This window comes from Acanthaster planci, linkage group LG17 (genome assembly GCF_054643075.1).
Source record: "Acanthaster planci isolate LZ-2023a linkage group LG17, COTS_SCS, whole genome shotgun sequence".
Taxonomy (NCBI): domain Eukaryota; kingdom Metazoa; phylum Echinodermata; class Asteroidea; order Valvatida; family Acanthasteridae; genus Acanthaster; species Acanthaster planci.
Genome location: NC_141793.1, coordinates 11,111,174 through 11,135,997, shown reverse-complemented (window position 1 = coordinate 11,135,997; position 24,824 = coordinate 11,111,174). Strand labels below are relative to the sequence as shown.

The 24,824-nt window shown below is 41.7% G+C and overlaps 1 protein-coding gene, 1 long non-coding RNA gene and 2 pseudogenes across 4 annotated transcripts; 1 reads left to right on the top strand and 3 right to left on the bottom strand.

Moving 5' to 3' along the window:
• Positions 1–3,196: 3,196 nt before the first annotated feature.
• LOC147796353 (uncharacterized) lies at positions 3,197–10,205 on the bottom strand. The gene is made up of 3 exons (XR_015428210.1): positions 9,889–10,205; positions 8,430–8,571; positions 3,197–6,764 (listed from the first exon to the last, which is right to left on the bottom strand). It is a non-coding gene; the product is annotated as an uncharacterized LOC147796353 (long non-coding RNA).
• Positions 10,206–10,337: 132 nt separating this feature from the next.
• LOC110973488 (carbonyl reductase [NADPH] 3-like) lies at positions 10,338–14,552 on the top strand (annotated as a pseudogene). Its single transcript, XR_015428209.1, has 6 exons — positions 10,338–10,496; positions 10,798–11,064; positions 11,669–11,781; positions 11,916–12,041; positions 12,275–12,419; positions 13,096–14,552. The product of XR_015428209.1 is annotated as a carbonyl reductase [NADPH] 3-like (transcript).
• A 154-nt stretch (positions 14,553–14,706) lies between these two features.
• Positions 14,707–17,670, bottom strand: LOC110973490 (carbonyl reductase [NADPH] 3-like; annotated as a pseudogene). The gene is made up of 4 exons (XR_015428206.1): positions 17,661–17,670; positions 16,889–17,422; positions 15,729–15,873; positions 14,707–15,383 (listed from the first exon to the last, which is right to left on the bottom strand). The product of XR_015428206.1 is annotated as a carbonyl reductase [NADPH] 3-like (transcript).
• Positions 17,671–18,048: 378 nt separating this feature from the next.
• LOC147796352 (carbonyl reductase [NADPH] 3-like) lies at positions 18,049–24,242 on the bottom strand. The gene is made up of 6 exons (XM_087148254.1): positions 24,098–24,242; positions 23,130–23,393; positions 22,045–22,157; positions 21,623–21,748; positions 20,281–20,425; positions 18,049–19,310 (listed from the first exon to the last, which is right to left on the bottom strand). The coding sequence occupies exons 1-6, from the start codon at positions 24,116–24,118 to the stop codon at positions 19,149–19,151; spliced, it is 831 nt and encodes a 276-aa protein (XP_087004380.1). The 5' UTR covers positions 24,119–24,242; the 3' UTR covers positions 18,049–19,148.
• Positions 24,243–24,824: the final 582 nt, after the last annotated feature.

The window sequence follows — 24,824 nt, the reverse complement described above, 5'->3', positions numbered from 1 at the left end:
AAGTACCAAGTCTGAAAATTGAGCTCGCCAAGTGGGGAAGAAAGTACAAAGGCTATGCGCAACGAATTTCTTAGAAGTCTGATTTTGAAGAGGTGAAACATTCAACAACAGTTACAAGGTACAATCCAAACAGTGAGAACAGTGAGAATGGAGTTCGAGTGTCACATTTGAAATCACGTTGCGACTAAAATACGCTGACCCTGCACTGGAGTGGGTGAGGCACTCCGTGCATGATGTCACGACGCAAAACTCGCACTTGCATATCGAAAACCATATTTACAGAACACGGATATAATGACAGACCAACTGTGGACAGACACACTGCAAACAACATGTGGGTGCGGTGGCACACGCGCGCATGTGTAGCGCACGGTGGTCGCTTTAATCCATTTATTTTCGTGACTTTGTGTATCATCAAGACAACACGTCAGAAATAAGTCTCCGAGGAACTGCTGGCACACCTACATGATATGGAGTACTTGTAAGTACAGTGACATATTGCTTTTATGAGTCCACCCTTATACTTTACACGAAAAAAATTCATAGGGCCAGTAAAAATAAAGGTTGTGTATTAATTTCTGTTGTCTCAGAGACCTAAATTAAAAACTAAAGAGACTGCACAGTGCTGGATGTTATACACTTTGTAGACATGATGATAACTATTTTCTAGCTGAGACCATAACCGCTGGTAAATCCGTCTTGGGGTATAGTATCCCCCCCCAAATTTACTGATGAAAACCACAATTTTGAATCTTTGAATAGTTTTTTTGCTGCTCCTTAGAAAATAACAACATAAAAATGAATACATGTCTTGTAATTTATGAAAACATAATTTTTATTATGAATGGTTAATTTAGTTGAATCATTGTATGATTATTTTAATTTCACAGATCAAGCCCCATATTGTCGTGTCTACTTTGGAACACTGATGAAGGTTCAAGCAAGATGGTCAGTCTACAACCTTTAGAGGAGGAGTTTAAAACAGTGGTGAAAACTGCATGTATCACTTTGCAAATACTGACCTTGACCCTAACCGAGCCAGATGTAGCATACTGCAGCAGATGTAAAAGTTTGATGCGCTATTTTGATGCACTGTGCAATCAAAAGCAGCCAAACTAACTGGTCATGTTAAGACAATAGCAGCTGGTCTCACTGAACAATGCTGCTGTTGGATCTTGTGGTGGTTGGCAACCACGGACTCCCAGGCTGTTTGGCCTTGGGGAGAGTTGACCTGTAGGATCTTGTTACACTAGGCAAGCAAATGACTTTGACAAATAATGCAGACTGATGTGTCTGGCAGGGTTTCTAGCCAAACAACCCTGAACAGTTAGGGTTATATATTGTGCTTGTAATTGTGAAAATGGCTGTGGAATCATTCATATTAATTGACAGAAATAAGGCCTTTCTATCTCCAGTCCAGTTAACTTTTTTATTGTTTGGGCACTTGTTGGCAAGTGGATAGAAGCAGAGATGGTAGTGAGAGTGGAAGAAATGTGCTGTCCATCCAGGAAAAGTCTGTCTTCTGCAGTGACTGTAAGTTGTCTTTCATGTACATGTGTATTGAAGATGATGTTGAGGCAATACATTGATGTCAGAGACACGTGCACAAAGTAACATCAAGGCAATATAGAAGATTTCAAATATGTTTTCTCCAAGCAATCCTGGCAAGAGGAATTTCCGTTGTGTTTGCTGCATCAGATGGAGGCTCCGCTATAAAATGCTGAGCAACCATAGAGGGCGCTATTACCATTCCACGAAGCCTACCATATCACATCATGACTATTTCTACCTCCATGATCACACAATGGTAATGGAAAGATAAAAGGGAGAAAAACAAGATGAACAATGGTAATGGAAAGAGGAAAAAGAACTGAACACTGCCTTAATGGCACAGTGGTAATGGAAAGAGGAAAAAAGAACTAAACACCGCCTTAATGGCACAGTGGCAATGGAAAGAGGAAAAAAGAACAGAATACTGCCTTAATGGCACAATGGTAATGGAAAGAGGAAAAAGAACTGAACACTGCCTGAATGGCACAGTGGTAATGGAAAGAGGAAAACAGAACTGAACACTGCCTTAATGGCACAGTGGAAATGGAAAGAGGGGAAAAAAAGAACTGAACACTGCCTTAATTCCCTAATTTACATCACAGCAGTAGCGCCCCCACTCATCCAGAAAAGCTGATAAGTTTTAATGTCTTTAGCAAGATACCAAAAATTTTGAAATATTCTATAACTTAAAAAACTCAGAGAACCTGACATTTCAATCCCAGCAGAATCTTTCTCCAAGTTGTGTGTTTAAGTTCCAACCAACACAGTTGAATTTTTAGTGACAAGTACATGATATAAAACTGAACATTTGGAAGTGTAAACAAAGAAAGGTTCGCAAATATGTTTAACCTAAAATATACTGAAATGCACGAAAGCTCTGAATATTTTGTGAGTTCTCTGTCTTTAATGTAGTGAAATTTCTGTTTTGTTATTTAAATACATGCAAATGTGCTGTGCCTCCTGACCTTTTTGCAATTGCGCAATCCTAACCTTTAAATATAAGTTCCGAAATCAAATCTATCAAGAGGCCTGTGGCCTGGTGGTTAGCTTGCTGGCCTGCCAGGCCAGGGGACCCCAGTTCAAAACCTGGGGTCCCCGGAAAAGGAGGTTTTTTTTTTTTTTTTTTTTTTACTAAGTTTTTTAACAAAATTGTGCATGCCCACCTGGAATTGAACCCAGGTCCTTGTGCATAGCAGTTAGTGTTCTTAACCGCTATGCCACGGCACTTTCTTGAAAAGATGTGCTCGTTTCTAAATGTTAAACCTTCCATTGTTTGGACTTAGAATATTTTTCAGCCAAACTGCATACTGGAGATGGGCAAGGGTGGAAGTCCTGGTGGCTGGAAGCCTGAGAGCTGATAGGAAGGGTAGAGTGGATGGCTGAGGGCTTGGGACTATCAGTATTAGAGCTCTGAGGATCCCATGGGGTTGACGGACATAGCTTCTTAATGTTCCATGTTGTTATTGGGTTTATTGTAGCCCTTATAAGATTGAGACTAAAGGCTCCAAGAGGGAACTTTATATAAGGAGGTTGGAAGAAGTAGGTTGAGGCTGTAATGTAAAATCTAAAGATGGAGCTGGCAGTGTAAAATGGTCCAGTGGCAAAGTACTACAGTTTTACAAATAGATATACATGTACAAAGAAGTTGTTCTGCTAGTTTAAATAAATGAGCATTTATTTCACTTGCAAATAGAAATTAACTGGTTATACCAATAAATGGTGATTGTTTTACATACACACAAAGCATTTTTGCAAGGTAATACTTCAACTGAAACAAATTTCGTGTCAGTGCTAAAAGGCCCTTAGATTGCACTAAAATGTTAGTGGAAAATATTGTTTTAGACATTAATTTGGGAAAAAGAATTGGTTAAAATTTAAACATGGTGGCTGTAAAAAACTAGTTTGACGACTAAAAACCTGTTTAAATCAAATAGAAATTAACTGGTGATTGTTTTACATACACACAAAGCATTTTTGCAAGGTAATACATGTTTTTTCAAATGAAACAAATTTCATGTCAGTGCTGAAAGGTCCTTAGAATGCACTAAAAGGTGTTTAGTGAAAAATATTGTTTTAGACATTAATTTTGAAAAGAGAATTGGTTAAAATATAGACATGTTGGCTGCAAAAAAACTAGTTTTTATGACTAAAAAATAAAAAAACTGTTAAAATCAAACATTTCTTTCGTGCACAGTGTAAGGCCTTTCGAGTGTTTTCAAAAATTACGTTTTGCAGTAATGACCTTTCAGCACTGAGCCAACAATTTGCCACTTGCAGGTTTGTGATAATTTTAAGTAAAAGACTTTTTTCTAATGCTCTGGCAATGTGGATGTGCACCTTGGAAAATACAAAATGCGCACAGAATTTTGTCAATGAAAAAAATTATAAAAATGAACAAAGAAAGTGAGTGGAGTGGGATTTGAACCTGCGACCTCTGGAACACCGTACCAGTGCTCTACCAACCGAGCTATCCAGCCCTATGTTGGTGCTTCTTCCCATCTGTCAATATCCCTGTTCGGGGGGCAAACTTGTTAAAAGTGAGGTTCAGAACAGCTACGGGGTTGACTGAACAGTGCTGGTATTTTGGCTGCCTGAATGGGAACACCATTCATTCAATTTTGAAAAGCATACAACAGTTACAAGCTTTTAGTCCTCAAAAGAAGTCATATCAAAGTGTCTAGGGTCTTTCCAAATGCTAATTATTTGCAAATTTTAAAGTACATGTATAGCATCTTGATAAGTTAAATGTAAACATGAATGTTTTTAAATGTGCATGAATATGAACCAATGTGTTACAATGAAAAGAAACAAATTACAGGCAAACTATAGTCTTTCTTCAAAAGCAAACTGACCAATTGTCTATTCAATTTACAGAGTACCCTCTTAAGTCATGAATAATTTGGATGCAAGTACAGCACAACGTCACTATACTGAACAATTCGGTATATGAAACATGCCTCTTGGCTCCCAAATTTTCTGTGCACTTTTACTGAACATCACAAATTTGATTTAAAGAAAAACATTTAGGACTGACGACAGTGACTCAAAAGTTGAGATGTCAATAAAGTCCAAAATTGGAATGGCCATGTTATGAGCCCACAGCAAAACAAGCAGCTGCACAAGAGAAGATCTGTTTTACACGAACAAGAATACACACGTATGTATGTGTAACAACTGACTTTCCAGCAAAGGAAATAGCACCCTTTTTTTTCTGCAAATGGCACCCTCTTTTGCCAAGACTTTTTCCCCCTTTTTATGGAAATCAGAACTAGGGCTGTGCCGAATATCTGAATATTGGATCGATTGTTGAATATTTGAATATTGTTTTTCGAATTTGAATATTCGAATGTAAAATTCATAAAAAGGGTGGAAAAATTTTCTTTTGTTTTAAATGAGAAAAATTGCACTATGGAAGTTTGTTTCAAGCAGATTCAAATGAAAAGCGTCGGAAATCTTAGGACGATACAAAAAAAAATTATGCATTAAATGATTTTAAAAGAATAAAAATTTTCAATAGGGCAAGAAGTCTTATTCATCTACTAAATCTTGCTAAATCATGGATGAAGATACTCCTAGGTGTGAGAAGCTATTGCATTGATCATAATGTACAATTGTGTCTGTTATTGCAACTAATTTTGTATATGGTTTATCAACAATCTGCCGGTCGGTATCACCGAATATTCAGATATTCGATCAAATTGAAAGTCAAATATTGAAGTAGTGAATTGTTTGAATTGACTCAGCCCTGAACGGACCATTTTGATTTTCAAGGCCTATGAAAATGTAACAATTGGAAAAGTGCCAATTAAATCGCAATATTTGGGGAGGTATGCTACACCAAGCACTGTGTGTGGACCCTGCCCTCTTCATTACAGCAGCATTGTACCATCTACTCAAAAAAATTAAAGGTGTGTACCTGATTGACTTTACTTATTGTACACTGAAGCTCATGTTCATGCTTGGTTGAGCACCATAGAATGTGAGACAATACATTTGGTTAGTCATGTTTCAGTACCCAATTAGCAGGAAGGGTCAAAAAGCATTGGGTGATGTGTATTGCTCAGGTATTGCACAACTTCAAAATGGCCACCTTTCACTCTCTTTGCACATAAATTTAGGATGGGATGACTGTGAGGCAAGGGGGTGAGAGACTGGGCGTGTCTTAGAGAGTTGGGGGGTAACAATGACATGAATGAGACTGGCCAGGCTCTACAACCCCATTGTGGTAAAATGATGTACAGGCATGTGTCTCACTTCAGGACATTTTGAGAAATATTTTTGAAATATTGGAACCCTTACCATTTTGTGTTAAGGTTTCAAAAACTGTGAAGCTGCTTTTCTTAATGTCCTTAGAACCACAAATCTGATTTTGTGTATCAATCATCATTTTAACAGTTAATTATAGAAATATGTGATTTGGGGGAAGATTTGTAAACAGATACAAGTCAGACATTGCATTATCTTACTAAATAAAAGGGTCTCAACAGTTACATGTAATTTGTTCATGCTGAGATACATCTTCAAAGTGCTTCATTTCTGTGATTCAGAATCACAAAGAGCGCCCTCACATTACCAGAATATACTCATAAACAGTGCCCTCACATTACCGAGATATCATTTTAATTCATAAACACTGCCCTCACATTACTTGGTTAAAACTCAATTTTTCCTAAATCACTTTCAGGGCCCTGGACAAGGGCTGACCAAAGTTTTGTTTATTCAGTGTTGTGAGACTTCAGTACTCTGTAGCGGAAGTTTCTTGTTTTGATGCCAGAAAATAGCCAAATTAAATGACCCTCATTTTTTGCAATGTGAATACCATTTGTTTAAGTTATTAATCACTACGAATGATCCTTTGAGTAGTGCACAAATGCAGATAGACTTGCTCCATCACTAAGGTGGAAGCAAGGAACTGCATCTCTGAGAAGACTGAGTCTTTTCCTTGCCTTTTTGTGAATCAATGCCTAAGATTCTGATGAGGATCCCTCGTGCAATCTTGGAAACTGTTCCTCCTCAGTGATGGAGGCGAGGACTGGCATCTACCTAGGTTACTTCCTCTCCTCAAAATTCTCATGAATCATCCCTGGGATGTCCCAGAGGATCTTCTCCTCTATCTTCCTTCTCTCCAGGTTGAAGGAGGCGAGGGCGCTCTTCTCATCAGCATCATGGTCTGCTTCTCCTGGGGCATACCCACAGTTTTAATATGAGGAGGTCTAGGGAAGAAATTAATCGCAAAAAGAAACTAAGTTGAAGCAAAAATTGCGACATCTCTTCAAAAATTATAGGATCCTTGAATGCTCCTTGTTTGTAAACCTTTTATTTCATTAAAAAACCGTGTCTAGTGCGTTTCATCCATTTTCATGTCAGAGCATGAAGAGGATTCCTTTGACACTGCTGACCCATTACCTCTGAAAGTATTTGTGAATTGTACTATTTGCTAAAAATATATTTCCAGACACCCCTTAAGGTGAATCAAAAGGTGACATTTTTAAACACTTAAAATTGTCTTTCCCTTTTCCTAACAGGTGAGAGCGCTGTTATCGGGGAAGACTACAAACCTAAAATATCTATGGACCAAAAGGTCCTACAGAAACCAACAATTACTCCCAACTGTGGGCAGAAATATTTCAACAGTGTGCACAAGTCTGTTGAGTTGAATACAAATCAGAAATTTTGGACGGTGACTGAAAATACTGTTACATGTGTTTACAACGTGGTCCCTTTTTGTATTTTGGTTCAATATTTGTCAAAATTACGGTAGATCCTTTGATGAGAGCTCTGAACACTTAAACTTTTGCCCACATTCATTGCTCAACTTCAGAAAGCCTGCACAAATCCCCATAATGTATGTGATTTTAATTTTTAGACTATTTTTGAAATGTTCTGGAAACACAGTTCTCAGTGCTCTATCTGATAAAACTTGGGAAAATATGTTAAATTCTCTTTTGAAATATTCACTAAACAACACGGATATCAGGGATTTATCTGAATTTTACATAATGTGCACCTTGGCTTCTACTAATGGCTTGTAACAATGGGCAATATTATGAGGAAGAAATATTGAACTGTGCCGGGTTAGAACTTTAAGAGACCAAGCGGGCCAAATAATCTTTGACAGACAATTGCCACAGTTGCCCCCAATCCATCTTCTTTGATGTAGAGAAATGCTGCACAGCAAATCATGAAACCCCTGGGGACAAGGCAGCCATTGCTCATGGTTATTAGAAATGGAGACTTTCCTTTAATTATGCCCCTGCTGTTGTCGGTCTAAAGGTATTTTATGTCTATGATAGATGCTTCATTTCATGAGTTTTACTATTGAAACTATGACACCCAAATTGCTCAATGAACAAATTGAACATGTCTCAGAAAATGTGGACCATTGATCAAAGGTAATTTGCCATGAAACAGCAACAAACCATGAAGGAAAAGGAACTTTAGGCCAGGAAAATTTGAACAATTCCAGTACAGCGGGTGCAATCAACTACCTTGCCCTGGATACGAGGGTTTAACCTCGTCCCTTTTGTCTTGCTGGGTTGACACAATGCACACAACCATTGCTAGGTGAGGGGTTGCCCTACAAGCTAGCCACAAGCATCCAAGGCTGGATCAGGACCCAATTTTGGAGGGGTGGGAGCAGGGACAAACTTGATTCTGGGGGCCAATTTTTAAAAAATTTTCAAGTTGTTTGAGGGGTTAGGCTACATTTCCACTTTTCAAAAGAAGGGAAATTAAATAGACCAAAAAGATCCTGTCATTTTTTCAAATGAAAACAATTTTTGCTCCTTTTTTGGCCATGACCCCAATTGGCCCCTCCCCCCTTTCCCGTATTCATCCTTACAGAAAGCCAGCAATGATATGACACACAGGACTCTTACCTGTGCTCTTTATGACGTAACCTGCCTCTTCACTTTGGAGATTTCATCGGTCAGTCCACTCGCACCATGACGCTAGCCAGCCTCAATGTTCATGTAGGCTGCCATGGCAGTACATTCACCTGGCAACGAGGCCTTCTGAAATCTAAACACAGGGAAAAATGATAAAAAACAAGAAAAGGTCACCTAAGGGTTTTCAGTCACACTGTAATAATAATTTCTTCCCCAAATGAGCAAAACATCCACGTTTCAAGCCATCCCCATATGATATAGACTTATTGTGGGTCGCTGTTAGGTCCATAAAACCATAGAGTGCTGGGGAGTGCAGGGTGTAACAGGCTGGGTGGGGTCAGGGCCCAATTTCATGGGGCTTCTTAACACAGAAGAAAAATCATGCTAACTTTTAATAGCAGAAAAATGTGCTAACCTTGAGCACTATTTCATGGCGGTGCTCGGGGTGGTTGTGCTAACTATTGCGTGCGGATAGGGATTTCTGTTGTTACATCACTAAATTTAAGCAAATCTTTCCTCAAAGATTAGGATGCATTTGGCTGTACTTTGTGTTTACGGTACGCATGAAATATGCAGAGCCTCTGTAAGCGTGAAATTGCGTGCTAAGCAGCGCCGAGAAATTGGGCCCTGCATGTTACAGCAAGCATGGCAAGGTTCCCATGAAATCTGAAAATCAAATTCAGTGACCTTTCCTACGCTTTCCAGAACTAAAATATGACAATTTCCATGGTATTTAATACCACTCTGCACAGAAAATTTGTTTGGTTGATAAACCCGGAAGATTGTTCAGGGGGTATACATGTGCACGGCCCATTTCTGTGAAAATGACATGAGTAACTTATATGGGCCTATGGCCAATGAAATTTTGCACACATTTGGCAAATTGTTTACCCCTCAAGTCATGGGTCTGATGTGCCAGGGGTAGCACATGTACTGTAGTCAGTGTCCTGTAGGCATGCCTAGCGTTGATCCCAGTCCTACATGTAGGATTAGTCTACTTACGACCCAACTATAGCATAAGTCCCAACTGTAGTACTGCAGTTGGGCTGGCCCAACTATTGTTGACCAATGTCTGTGGAAAATGTCTCAACATTATCCAAGTCAGTGTGTCTCACACTTGACACAATTCATATAAAATGTGGCACTTCATCTAGCCCTATGACCAATGACATGACATTTGTAAACAATATGACTTTGGCACATGCTGGGCACATCATGCACACAGGACCTCTCTGCTGTAGTTGGGCCGGCCCAACTGTAGCTCTCTAGTTGGGACGGGCCCAACTATAGTTGGGACGGATGCTATGCTCATACTTAGTCTAGTCATAGGCTGTAGTTGGGGCGTAACAGTCTCAACATGGTCTTTATTTACTTTCTCCATGGTCTCAACACTCTCGACTGAAGAACTAGGCCAAGAGGCCATTCCCCTAAAAAAATCCATTGTACTTACTCCGTCGATGTCATCACGTAGGCGTGCCATCAGTGATTTCTCAGACTCTAATTTCTTGATCTGTTGATGATTTACAGAGTTGCGAAAATCAACTCATTAAAACGACCACCGTGCGCGCGCTGAGTATGCTACACACGTGCCACCGCACCCACGTGTTGTTTGAGCGGTGTCTGTCTGTACGTAGTCGCCATTGTGTCCGTGGTTTTCGATGCAGCGGAGATTTGCGTGACGTCATGCACCGAGTGCCTGGCTTAAAACCATCAGTGCTTAAAAACCACAGCTCAGGCTGCATCCGAATCTGTTGTCTAGAGCTAGGTCTAGGTCTTCGCTCCGTTGGAAATGCGTGGCGACGCACAGACAATAGACCTAGCCGTAGCTCTGGAAGTCCGTTTTGGACACGGCCTGAAGACGAGCGCCCTCAACAGATTTTGTTCCTGACAGCATGCAGCGCGCGGTGCCAAGGCGCCGTTGACGTTACACGACGAGTGAATGTGAATCCTAAGGCTACATAGTTTCTTAGGTTAAGCGCTAACTAATAGTAGTACTACTTCACGTTTGACAGTGTTTCTGCCTTGACATCTAATAACATGGCTCATCGTGTTGCTTTGGTAAGCATGATAGTGGAATCCAGCTGTTTTCACGTGATGATGGTTTTTGTCATGAAAATCATGGATGATGACCGAGTTCGAACAACTAAGCGTCAGACCCAAAGCATTGACGTGATAGACAATGATTGATAGAGGTACATGTAGAAATAGACGGTCAAAGGATTGCCCAGACAGCCCTGGTTTCAATTCTAAAAAATAGGCTTAGGCCTAGTTTTAAGGGCAGAGTCACTTTTTTTATTTATCTCTTTGAAGTTGCAATATTCAACTATTTTGCATTAAATTGCTTTGTACCCACATTAAGGTCACTGGCTCCAACAAGGGCGTCGGTTTGGGCATTGTGCGAGCCCTTTGCAAGAAGCTGGACAGCAACTGGACGGTGTACCTCACCTCCATGATTGAGGAGGAAGGCAAGGAGGCAGTGGCCAAGCTGAACCAGGAGGGCTTGAAGCCGGCCTACCACCAGCTAGACATCTTAGAGCAGAGCAGCATCGACAAGGTGCGGGCACACCTGGAGAAGGAACATGGCGGATTGGACATTCTGATCAACAATGCCGGCATTGCCTTCAAGGTGAGACTTCCAGAGCCTGCTGACGTAAACTAACAACTGGCAAGCATCAACGGAAAGTGGCATGCCATGTGATATTTTGCACAGTTCCATTGCAAGGTGAAAAGCCACTCAGGATGCAAAACTTGTTTACTTTCCACAGTATAAACGATAGCCCCACATGTTAAGTCCGTGATGTCATACAAGACTGCCTATTGGTCAGAATGCATCTCAGCAAGGTATCTTTGAAAAACCACTTGGGTGCATTTCCAAATAGAGCAGTTTTCATCACACTATTGAGTGATTTGGCCCCTCTGGGTGTAGACAGCCCCTTAAGGAACCACTGTGTTTGATATCTGTTTTGCCCGGAATACCCCCTACAATATTTGCAGTTGAAGAAACTGGGTTGGTGTATGGAACACCACGCCCAGTGCACTCTTGAAATGTTTTCACCCGAGAAGCACAGCTTTGCATCTTTTGCATGCCCTGTAGGCCATTTTATACACCTTGGTTTGTCACACAGATTCAGGCAAAAGTATAAAACTGTATCAACTCGGATGGACTTTTTTCACACTCCATGGCAGATGTCAGGTTCACACCATATCATTTCCACCCCCTTTGCTCTCAGGAAAGTGCTACAGAGCCCATTGGCGTCCAGGCCAAAGCCACCCTGGCGACCAACTTCTTTGGGACCCTGGCCAACTGTCGAGCGCTGATTCCACTGATACGGTCCCATGGCAGGTACGCGATGGTCATCCTATTATTACCCCCGATTGTTACGCCATTATAGCGTAACAATAAAGACTTATAACTCCCCCGTTTTGAAAAGGGCAACTCTTTTCTTATGCTTTCCAATGGAACCCTTTTTTCTTCAGAGTTGTCAATATTGCCAGTCGACGAGGGAAGTATGCATTCGAGGCTATGAGCCCCGAGGTCCAAGGTCGCTTTCGGGCCACTAGGACAGAACAGGACGTTGAAGAACTCATGAAGGAATACATTGAGTAAGTGCACAATTTGATACCATGCTTGTTCCCAAGCCTTGGCCATGCCCAGTGGCGTTAATTGGCTTTCACTTTCACAAATGCAGTCCCGTAATTTGAAATCCTTTGGCCCAGTGCAGCATTTGTAATTACCGAAGGAGCCTGCGTTGCTGGGAAGATTTGCTCTCTCCTGGTCCCGCTTCGGGCTCGTGGCTGAAATGAAACATTTTGTTCCTTTTTTGCATGTCCGTCAGGATTGCTCAGGGGGGTGATCCTGCCAGCAAGGGCTGGCCCACGTCAACGTACGGTACCTCCAAGATGGGCCTGATCGCACTGACCAAAATCCAAGCCGCTGACGTACTCAAGGACAAGACGCGAGAGAACATCCTGATCATGGCAGTGAGTTAATTTGCTTTGTGAGTCAAAGCTTAAGAGGTTTAATACGGTGACTGCTGACTACGAGTATACTCGCAGGAAATGAAAGGCTGTGTAACATAAATTGGCATCACTGAGAACACAACTAATACATGTTACAACCGTAAAATGCTCTTGTTCAAATAAACACCTGAAATATGCACGCATATGTACAACACTTGGCAAATGGGAACGCCCTGTGAAATTGTGCGCGGCAGTCAATACGTTAATGCCTGCTCAGACTGTCTTTATTGCAGATTTTCATATTTGTTGACAAGAAGTTTGCATCTCTGCCTATTTCGCCGTTTTTCTGCCAATGGGGGACGTGGAGATGCTTGGTGGCGGCAGACGAACCTTTGTTTTCCACGGCTGTGCGCATGCCCAGAACAGAGGTGCATGCCAGAACTGGCACAAAGGACCAGTTCATCTGCCGCCCCCGAGAGTCTCCAAGTCTTCCATTGTGGCGAACACACACACACAATAAAATGGATGCCACTTGGGGAGTCAGATAGACAGTTCCCAGTCCATCCATGTCCATTCCAACTCTAGAGGTTGGAAGGAGGTACCAATCAGGGGGCTCAAAGTTTCTACAGTTCATTGTACTTTTAAAATCATTTCATAAACACACATTATAAAGGGCACTTGCTGCATTTATCTCCAGTGCTGTCCTGGTTATGTTCGGACGGACATGTCCAGTCACAAGGGTGAGATCTCCATCGACGAAGGTGCCGACACCCCCGTCTACCTTGCCATGGCAAGATGTACAGGGAGAGGGTGGTGTACTTTGATTTCTGAGACTGCGGTGTCAGCCAGTCCTCGGGCACCCAGGGATCAGGAGCGTCGGCACAGGCTAAATTTGAAACCCCCCTCCCATGTGACAACTGGTATGTTGCAACATCACATGGGTCCTGTTTGTTTCGCACAGATCTGAATCTCAATCAGTGATCTAAATCTCAATCAGTGATCTGAATCTCAATCAGTGATCTGAATCTCAATCAGTGATCTGAATCTCAATCAGTGATCTGAATCTCAATCAGTGATCTGAATCTCAATCAGTGATCTGAATCTCAATCAGTGATCCCAACACTGGTTCACGCCATCCATCAGGCGGGTTCTGGTGTCAGTGAACCGACGTCGGGTCGCTCATCACGATCCGGGTCCGCATGAAATAAACGGGCCCCATGGGCTGCGATCAGTGATCCCACGTTGGTTCATCGACATCAGAACCCTGCCAGATGGATAGCACACACCAGCTTTGGGATCACTGATCGAGATCGGGCCCTGATACTTCGCCATATGACCATCGAGTCAACAAGCTCGGGTTGATATTTCATTTTCACCCCCAAATTATTCATTGCAAGTTCACTCCCAAATGCCATGATTTGTTTTATTGCATTATTTTGTTTTTTAAACTGAAACGATATTCGGTGTTGTCAAGTCCTGAAATAAATACAGCTCACGAGGTAAATGAACTTTTTTGTCAAAGTAATTTATACAAAGAGCAGAAACAAATATTTTCAAGCACTCTGTTGTTTACCTCCATCAGTATTCCTTACAGACGCCATGGTTTGTTTGATTACATTATTTTGTTTTTCAAACCCAAGAGTTCATGGAACTCGGTGTTTACAAATCCTGAGATATGTACAGCCAAGAGATAAATGAAATACATTTTTGTAAAACTAATTTATACAAAGAGCAGGAAAAAATAAGTACACCTCACTTTTTGAAAGCAACCTTTTCTACCTCAAGTTTTCACAAATGACATGCCGCAGTGATAAAAAAAGGAGGCCTTCTGACAAATTTTAAATGGTTACATAAAAAAAATCCATTTTGAGTGAGGGAACAAAGTCCTGGTTTTTGTCAGGTCAGATGCATGTCGAAGAATGAACTAAAAACAACCTGACTGCATTTTCAAATACATTTTTTGCTCATTTAACCGTGCCCTGGTTAAATGGTGGCACGATAATTTTGATAGGAAAATTCTGTTGCAATTTTCTTGCCGGTATCCACTTTCTATGTGATGCATTTACTGGATTGGTGGTTGAGCTTTCTGTCTTTTCAGGAGGGGGAATCATGAGAAATATAATTGAACATTTTGTTTGAAGTTTTTTGGGCCAAGTGTGGGAGATTGGAAAGTGTTTAAGGAATCAGGAAATAGAAATATTTTTATACATTTTACTACAAACCCTTGAAATTGCATCTTTGGGTTTCAATTAACCTTATTTTGAAATTTTGTTTTGTAATTTTAACCCATATTTTTATGCTTTTTTGGTTTTATGCTAATACTATTTGCATATTCATGAGCAGAACTATGATGTCATCCAAGGCACTGAATCTCAGTGTTGCACTGATTTGTGCACAGAAAATTTCTAGATTTTTTTAACCACTGCTATGGCAGATTTTATTTTCTTTGGGAACTTATGTCTGTGTACGTATATGGCAATAATCCAGCAAAAATCCTTTTCACAGAAATGTTCCCAGATTGCAAATTTGGGATTCACAATTTGAACATGAAAACATGCAAGTCTTGAACCATGTCTCCCTGGATTTACATCAAAGCAAAAGCGCCCTCACTTGTCCAGATATGCTTGGTCAATTTTTAATGTTTGAAAAAATTCACCATTCAGTTCACGTAACTCAAAAAAGATGTCCAACAGTCTTCATACATGGAAGAAGAGTACAGAGATACACAAAAGGTGATTCTAAGAAAAACTCATTTCCTGGTTCCTTTAACTCAACAGTAGGAAGAGCGACTTTGTAAATAATTTGAAAATACCTTGACTGGGATATCTGTGGTACTACCAGAACTCGTAGACTTGCTTGCCACTGAGCTGGTCTGAGCCGGGTGGCAGCAGGACGCGCGCAGTAGATTGGCGTGATGGCGCCCCCATCAATTGTCAGCAGCCCCTTGTAGTTGGTAATATCCGTCCCAACGTAGCCAGGTAAACACTTGTGCACAATAAACATAAACCAATCCGGGATTACTTTTGTGGAAATTGGGTTTCCAGAGTTTATGTCAAAGGTGTTACTCGACTGAAAAAATGCTTCCACTGTTACAGAATTGATATTCCTCATTTCGAAGAAATTAAAGGAGGTAAATTTAAATGTCCTAGAAAAGGACTGATTCTTTTTAATAGTGTGAGGAAAATCTGGAAAAGATTTTTCAAAGGAAGAAAAACAGGACAGAATAAAGTACAAATGAAACCACGGTGACAGATTTCGATTTTTGGTTTTTTTTTTAAAGGTGTTGTCTTCCCCTTTCATCCCCTGTGACAATCTACCCAACAAACTTACCCAAGTTAGAACAACGTCCTCTTTGGTAGCGTCCTTGGCCAAGTTGGCAGCTTGGACCCTGGTCACCGGTGTGACCCCCATCTTTGACTCACAGTAAGCATTGTCGGTCCAGCCCTTAGCAACCACATCACCAGCACTGGCGCACCTGACGACAAGACAAAATCAAGAGATGTGGGAAATGCATAAAATCTGTAAATTTCCACCTTGCCCTTGAGTGCCAATTTCTCAAAGGATTCACAGCCAATAGATCCTGAGAGTAAAAGGTCATGCAGTGAGCCTCCGGAAACCTCGTGAGGTCTGCCTCTAGGGATTTTACACGGGGTTGTCCTATCACGTTTGGTAATTTTTGGACACTGATGTTGGATTTTACCTGTGTCTTTCTCAAACAATATTTTTGAAAAGTCAATTGGAGATGCGTAAACAACGAAATTCGTTAACGACCTTTCACTTCCGGCAATATCGTTCCTAGGTCTCCTTGTTCACGCACATTTTGTTTTCACTTCGTGAGCCTACATAAAAATGAGATTGTACAACATTGCAAAGATTTGTCTTCCTGGAGTCAAAGTGGGTTCTAGATTCAGTCGAGTCGACCTGACAGCTGTTGTCATTAAACATCAGAATCTTTCGTAAATACGGATCATTCTTTTAAGTTCATTTCTTAGTTTGATCTGTTTTTGATTTAGCTTTTGTCGAAAGAATACCATATAATTTTGCAACTGTTCATCTGCATACAAGACCACTGGCCACTGGTCTTTCTGTATTTTAGATTATCAGAAGTGAGAGGTCAGATGTTGGCAGGATATTTCTCTGGTGCATGTAGATCAGGTAATTTTTTAGTTTTTAACAAAGGCCTCTTTCTGAGGTGAAAAGTCAAACGAACAATTACAAATTCTAGAATTGTTGAACGTGATTTCTTCTATCCAAGAGTTACAGAAGCGCACCGTCAGGGGTCAACTTTCAGGCTCTACAGTATTTCCTAAGATCAGTAGTTTTCCAATTTTTGTGTACTTTTCCTAACATTTTCCAAAGACATGTTCAAAATCCCTGACCTCACTCCATATACAACCTTTAACTTCGTCTGCAGATTTTCCGTAAAATTCCCTTGACAAACCTCTTTTTGCTTTTTCTTGAAAATTAGTCTCTCTTCAAATACGACTCACTCCACAAAGTCTTTCATGAGTGCCTCCACATCCTCCACTGTCCGGCCTGGAAACGACCTTTGACCTCATTGCTCATCTTCTCATATGCAAACTGCCCAGCGAAGTTTGAGAGGTTGACTAGCCTGAACAAGGGGCAAACATGCATGGAAAAAAATCTGGACTGAATACCCAGTAGATGCATGTGGCTCATAGGGGTGGGTCAAGTTTTGGCCCCCACAGAAACATGGCAGGACCCACTCTCAGTATATAACCATAGTCGAGAGATTGATCAAACCAAGAAATCAATACGCCAAAGTATTGACTCCTCCAAGAAATCCCTCAATTTCCTCACCCCAGCTGATGAAAATTAGGCTGGAGCCCCTCCTGATGGAGTCTGGCCACGGCCTCCCTCCCCCTTTCCTCATTCCTGGCAGTCAGGTAGAAGATGCCATTGTCCAGCTGCTTGCACGCAGTACAGCACCCTCACAATGGCAAAACCAATGCCTTTGTTGGCCCCAGTTACTGACCTGAAATACGTGTAGCACTCATTTTCAGCTCACCTTTTGGAAAGTGAAGGTCTACCAGTGCATAGGAATACCTTGTCAGTGTTCAAGTTAGTTATACCCAGCAAGAAATGAGACCGAGGGGTACCCCCCCAACATGTCCAATCCCTATACACATTCCAGACTATTGTTACTTAACACATCCCCCCAAGATGTCTGAAAGGAATTCCCCAGATTCCTGCGAGACAATGACCAACACAAAGCAGGGGGGGGTTCTCTCCATCTCATACCTTGCTGCATATGAAGTTAGTAGCTCAACAATAAATCGGTGTGTTGATTGTGGTGATTATGGACTGATTAAGAAGATTTGTTGGCAGTGATCCAGCTCGGCACGTGCATGCATTTAGAAGGCCACTTTGCCGTGGCCGCCACAGCCACTTCCAATTACGATGCTACAGGCTTTTGGCAAGACTTTCAGATAAGGCTTTGAACTCAAAAGCAGGAAATCGGCCCAGCATATTTTGTAACTCAAGAACCTGAACTGCTATGGTATTTTTTAATGCACAGGCATTAATAGCCGCAAGTTTTTGCAAGAGAAAAGAATTCAGTGAAGGAAACGCTGGAAAAACTATTCCTGCAACAAACACTGTACATAAAAAACACATCATCACGACCAAATTCAATGGTTGACGGGTTAAAGTACCCCCGGTATTTTAATTATTCGTGCCAACGTCTCCTGCTGTAAATACATGCATATATTCCACTGGGCAACATGTCCGTTGTGAATAATCAGGATCAAGAACAGTGACTGGTGGATACTTGTCCACATCCATCGTCCAAGAATAAATAGAATACAGTTGCTGCAGAGGAATACGATTGGGAACCAGACTGTTCTTTTTCTCACTTGTCAAAATCTAAATTGAATCTTTCAAGATTCAGATTTCACTGGGTTATGCTCTGAACTCTGCCTTCCCCAAATGGCATCACAGTAACGGCACCCCTCAATGTCAAGAAGAGCATGGACAACTTTAAGGTCGAGTTTGGGCGACCTGCTCTTGACACAGATTTCGTGGTCTCACGCTCGAACGGCAGGAACACGACCCAAGAACACTGTTCTCAGAACAGGATCACACACCACCTCCTCGTCAGGGTTTTACAGGAACACATGGAAAAACTCGTGAGTTTTTATTTTTGAACAGCTGCAAAAACAGCAAGATGGCTTACAAAGCCAGAGACAATGGGAAGTTTTGCCAAATTAACTAGAAAGATTTTCCACAACACAGAAATGAATGTCCTTTTCAAACAGAAAAGAATTCAGCCCAGTTATCCAAACATTAACCCCCAAAGAATGTGTACATTGTAGGACGCCGCCATGTTGCACCTTGCTTGTAACTAACCACCAGCGATAACCAATTGTACATTCCCAGCGTTTGAGCGGCTGACCCACAAACAAAAAATTATAAAAACATATATATAAAACAAGCCACCTGATCTTAGCCTTAGTGTACCTTTAAATACATTTAACATAACAGGAAGTCAAATGGTTTATATAAAGCGTACAAAAAAAAAACAGAGAAAACCTTGTCTAACAAACATTTATCATAGCTACCCTTTAGCAATGAGATTTCCAATGGAAACGAGGGACTCTGAAGGTTGTGTCCATAGGCAAGGTACTTTGCAACAACTGCAATAATCTCAACTGAGTAGAACTGCCTGCATTTCACAATCTCAGTGCAAACCTCTCCTTTGGGTTGAAGTCTTGTCCCCGTTCCAAAGCTCTACCAGAAATTCGTAACAGCTTTTTCAGAGAACATCTTGCCGTTGTAGTCGCTGGAGCCCGTTGGCAGCAGGGCAAGGTAGACCGGTGTGACGGCGCCCTCGTCGATTGTCAGCGACCCCTTGTGACTTGTCATGTCTGTGTCCACATAACCTGGGCAGCACTATTAGAAATCAACAGTTGTTAACAGAAAATGAGACAGAATTTTGATAGGCCTGTGCCCAATATTCAAACAGTTGAACAGTTTTTTAATGACTATTTTTTCAAACATTTCATTTTGAAACTGCATATTCGGAGATGAAAATCAATGATACAAACAGGGGATAAATTTAAGCAACTGAATGGGGCTTTTTCTGAAGAAAACATGAAGTGGGCCAGAACATCGCTTGGACGCTCGCTTGTCCTCACCCTGGATGACTCAATGTCCTGGAACTCAACAACCGATCAGCTGACTACCACACCAACATGTATATTTTGCACCTGCTTTTGAGGGAATTTGGCGTAACCGAATGTGTGGTGGGATGGAAGGTAAAATATTCAAATGTGGAAGCATTCGAAATGACTCAACCTGACTGTCGTTGATTACATCAACGACATAAGAACAAACTGGAGAAAGGTTTCACAGCACACTTTCAACAAGTATTCGCCAACTTTCTATTTAAAACTTTCTTCTGCCTTTTTATTAGAACCAAGTCTGTGTTTTTCATGCACTGTAACCATGTAATTCACAATAAGCCACAAATTTTCTCTGGCGGAGTCAAAATAAACATCCGACAGCTTTACTCATTCAGATAAAAGAAATGAGTTTTTCATCGAAATTTCAATTAAAAAATGACAAAATGAAATTAATCCGTACGCAAAACTACACTTGAATGGCTAACGAAGGATATTTTTAATACACAACGGGGTTATTCTATAAATGTGGGGTCCAGAAGTGTGACTTTTGTGTGCCTGTTACACCTGACCAGTGTAATTTGACACCAATATGAACCTGACTTAAAAGTACACATAAACTGCATTACTTCATCCCTCTTAGAAATGATGTTCTAAACCTACTAAATTATGTCCGATGATACATTGACAATGGACTCCAAATTTATAATACCATCCGATTAGCAAGAAAATGCACTTACGCAGGTGATCAGAACGTCTTCCTTCGTCTTGTCCTTGGCTATGTCGGCAGCTTGGACTCGGGTAAGTGCGATGACCCCCATCTTGCTTGTGCCATAGGCCGAGTTGGGCCAGCCTTTACTCATGTGATCCCCGGCGTTGGCACAACTGAGTTAATTAACAATCAACCAAAGAAGTACTTGACTACAGCTATGGTACAGTGATGCTCCTCCTTCAACTCATCATAATGATAATCAATGGAGCATTTATGATGCATACAGTATCTAGAAAGTACCATTCAAAGGTGCAAGATGGAAAGCGACATTGGAAAGGTGTGTTTTTAGATGGAGTTTGAAGCGTGAGAGATCCTTTTCCTTCCTCAACTCGTCTGGCAAGAGATTCCAGAGATGCGGTGCAAAGCTGGAAAAAGCCCGGTCTCCGTAGGTTGCCAGACGCGTCTCGGAGGAGGGACAGCATGTGAGAGGACGACAATGACCTCAGACCAGGTCTCAGGTTGCGGTACTGCAACATGTCCAGGATGTAAGATGGGACGAGATCATGGAGGGCTTTGAAAGTCAGCAGAGGGATTTTGAATTGAATTCTGTAATTAACTGGAAGCTAATGAAGGTCTTGCAAAACAGGTGTTACGTGGTGTGGTGTTTTGTTCTGGTGAGTAAACGAGCAGCAGCATTGTGTACCTTCTGGAGTCGCTGTACTGTGTGTTGCGGCAGACCTGCGAGTAAACTGTTACAGAAGTCTAACCTGGACGAAATAAAAGCAACTCATCCACTCCGTGAAATGGTTTCAACACACACACTCCTATTCAGACTCACTGAAATGTACTCAACAACAGCTATAGTGCTGTAACACGCCTCTTTGAACTCATCCACTCCTTGAAACTTTTCAACACTCACACTCCTACTCAGACTCACGGAAATGTACTCAACAACAGCTATAGTGCTGTAACACGCCTCTTTGAACTCATCCACTCCTTGAAACTTTTCAACACTCACACTCCTACTCAGACTCACTGAAATGTACTCAACAACAGCTATAGTGCTGTAACATTCCTCTTTGAACTCATCCACTCCTTGAAACTTTTCAACACTCACACTCTTACTCAGACTCACAGAAATGTACTCAGCTACAGCTATAGTGCTGCAACACTCATACTAAATTACACAGGAGTACTTAATTCAGTACTCGCATCCAACCTCTACTCACAAAAAAAATTTGCTTTCAAGCTGTTAACAGTTAAAAGGGCACAACGAAAATTCAACGTCCATCAGAGGGAAAGCTCTTCATTTTGAGAATGTCTTCATATTAAACATAACTTTGCAAACTATGCACAACAAATGGACTCACTCAACGAATTCCTTCATGAGCTGCTCCACATCCTGTTCTGTCCGGACAGCCTGGAAACGACCTTTGACCTCCTGACTCATTTTCTTGAATGCATATGGCCCGGACATGCTGGCAACGTTGACAATTCTGGGAATCACAGAGCCGTTACAAAGAGGTACGTTGGCATAAGAATCTCAGAGGTTTCTGCTGAAAGGGTCTGACCTGTGGAGATCTTCAAGCGACCACCTGAATCTTGTTTGAGCTTGGGCCAAGACACTTCAAAACGTAAAAACAGTGGCACTGGCAAAGGAAGAATGTGGGAAGCTGTTTTGGGACTTATTTGGGCCCAATTTTTTTTCTCTCAGGCATGAAAATCAATTTACATATTAATCCTTCAACCTTCTTGATCCCAAACATAGCTGTACTTGCTAAAAATCAGATACCTTCCATGGGGGCGCACAAGAGGAAGTAGTGCTCTGCTGACTTCCAGCAGTGCAGTGAAATTGGTTGCCATGGTAACAGTTGCCTGAATGCCAAACGGGTCAGTAGCCTCCATCTGCAAGAGGAAAATACAAACCTGGAGAAATAAGATATTGCAGTCTCATGCCACTGTAAAAGACGTATTTCTGCAACACGTTTCAACTCAAGACTTCCTGCCAACCATCGTACGGATCTCAAAACTGAACCACAAGGCTGCCTGGGGCAGGAGGGCAAAAGCACTCCCAACGTATGCAAAACGAACACTCCCTAGACACAAAATTCACATCTTATAAAACTACTCTCACCGTAACTGTAATGTAACCCGGACCGGCCAGCCGACCCCGGCAAGCTCGGTGGTTGAGTGGTTAAGACATCTGCACTAGTAAGCAGGAGGTCATGCGTTCGAGTCCCACCCGAGTAAGCTTGTGAGGTTTTTTTCGCAAGCTCTCGGACAAGCACTGAGCATACGGTGCTTATTAATATACGTTGGGTAAGGGCAAAACCTGTTATATATAATTAACATCTCCCCAACGCAAAAATACATCTTGAAAATATTCTCACCGAGGTATAATTTGCTTCGTTTTAATAGCAATGCAGGAATAGAAATCACAGGGAGTGCACACCCAACAGGGTAAAAGCTTTAACTAGGGACCAGTGAAATCCTGCATAACGTTGTTGGGTTCAGCATGGTTAGGGTTTAATAGGTCCCTCTAAAAATGATGTCACTTCCTCATGCAATGCAACTTTACCTGGACTTTGACAAAAAAAGGAGGAAAATCCAAGATTTACGAGATTTTGTAGGGTGCTTTTCCATTTTCAATGACAGGAGCGTGAAGCGGAAAACGAGGCAATTGCCTGATCCGAGGAAAAGTTGCATGCCCGCCTCCTGCAGATTGCCACGAGCATCTATAGTTTGGACTTCAAAGTTTCATTTAAGTGTATCGGCTGTGCCATGTTTCAAAGATATTTGGAACATGCACGAGATGGCCTTGGATACTCCTCAAGTGATGGCGTCCAATAAGAGAGACAACAGAGAGTCACGTTGTACCTTAAATGCTACTGCAGCATTGTTAACCAGTATGTCTAAGCCTCCGTGCGTCTCCTTCAGGAAATCCCTCAGCTTGCTCACGCTGGCCCGATCGGTGACGTCCAGCTGGTGATACTTAGGCTGGAGCCCCTCCTGATTGAGTCTGGCCACAGCCTCCCTCCCCCTCTCCTCATTCCTGGCAGTCAGGTAGACGATTCCATTGGCCAGCTGCTTGCACAGGGCTCGTACAATGGCAAAACCAATGCCCTTGTTGGCTCCAGTTACCTAAACAAAGACACATTACATTATCTTAATTCTTACTATTTTATGCAGGGGATAGATTTGAATATCTTGTTCATGATCAAGGGCAAATGCACAGGTGGGTGGAGCAACAGGGCTATACCACCCCCCCCCCAAAAAAGGAGACACAAATCGTTCTTTTTTAAGGGAAGGCATTTTCATCTAGACTTAGCCCTATGTCATTTCCCTTCCTTAAAAACCATGGCGTAAACAGCTGCAAAATGTTGCCTCACACCACAGAAATTTAGGCAATGATGAAAGGTCATTCTTGAAGTCTCCGCTTAACCCCTATTACAGGTAATATTACGTTACATGTAGGCCTCGGTATTTGCCTTATCAAGTTGTTAGGCCTAATTGGAACTTCTGACTTGGTTGGGTACTCAAACAATGTTTTTATTTGTTTGCAAAGATAAGATTATGAATGTAAACGGGGCGAAATTGACACCGCTTCTTCAGTATGGTTTAGAAGGCCTACAAACCGGAAGGAATGGCCTGACATTATTTGTTTGGCCTTTGCCACTGTGCTATAAATTATAAGCCTTATCGCACATAGGCATGATAGGCCTACTGCATGATGGGTGATTTTGAAAAGGCATTGTGTAAAATCACCCATGCAGTATTTGCGATAAGGCTTACGAATTCTGAGTAAATTCGGCCTCAAACTGTACAAAAAACGGCTTAATGCTTACCACTGCAACTCGCTCAGCCATTGCGTTACTGACCGAAATTTCACGCCAACTAAAGTTGGAACCGTGCTGCAGTTGGGCTCACACGCCATTCAAGGGCATCCGTGAAGTACGGGCGCCGGCCAAATAGTGAGCGAAGCGATCGATAGCAGTGCGTTCAGTGCGCATCACGTGCACGTGCACGCACAACGCACCAGGCTCACGTTGCCTGCATTTGTTCACACGTGCTTCCAAATACATGCACTTTCACCCTTTTTTGCCCTTCGGTAGGCCTACTGCTATCTCTTCTTTTCAAATGTTGAAACCCATTGTTTTGAATTTCCGGGCCAGAGGATTTTTTTTTACAGTAGAAAAATGGCTTCATATAATTTTATAGTTGGAATTTTCAACTGTGCATAAATTCCCCGTACCGAGGGGTGAATTTACTCAGTTTTTATTTTTGTTTGGCGCCTGAGATCAGTGACCCCTCTAGTTTTGAATAAGACCTGGTGGTTCATACATAAATTTTGTCTGTCGTTGGGCTGGCTCTACTATTGTTGGCCAATCTCTGTAAAAACTTCTCAACCTTTATGCAGTTCACTCTGATATAATTCATCTAAAATATGGCACTTAATCTGTATAGAAACTTTTTTTTTCTAAAAGCACAAGATGATGATGTAATTCTAACAATGTCGGAAGCACACACTGAACTTCTGTCACTCATTTGAGCCATACATAGTTGGGCCGGTCA

Bases quoted from the DNA above. Each gene is read 5' to 3' on its own strand.
- LOC147796352 (XM_087148254.1), bottom strand. From the start codon at position 24,118: ATGGCTGAGCGAGTTGCAGTG. The intron at 22,158-23,129 runs GTACAACGTGAC...TTCCTCTTGCAG, and splicing joins ATGCTGCAGTAGCATTTAAG to ATGGAGGCTACTGACCCGTT. The intron at 20,426-21,622 runs GTGAGTCCATTT...TAATTAACTCAG, and splicing joins CTCATGAAGGAATTCGTTGA to TTGTGCCAACGCCGGGGATC.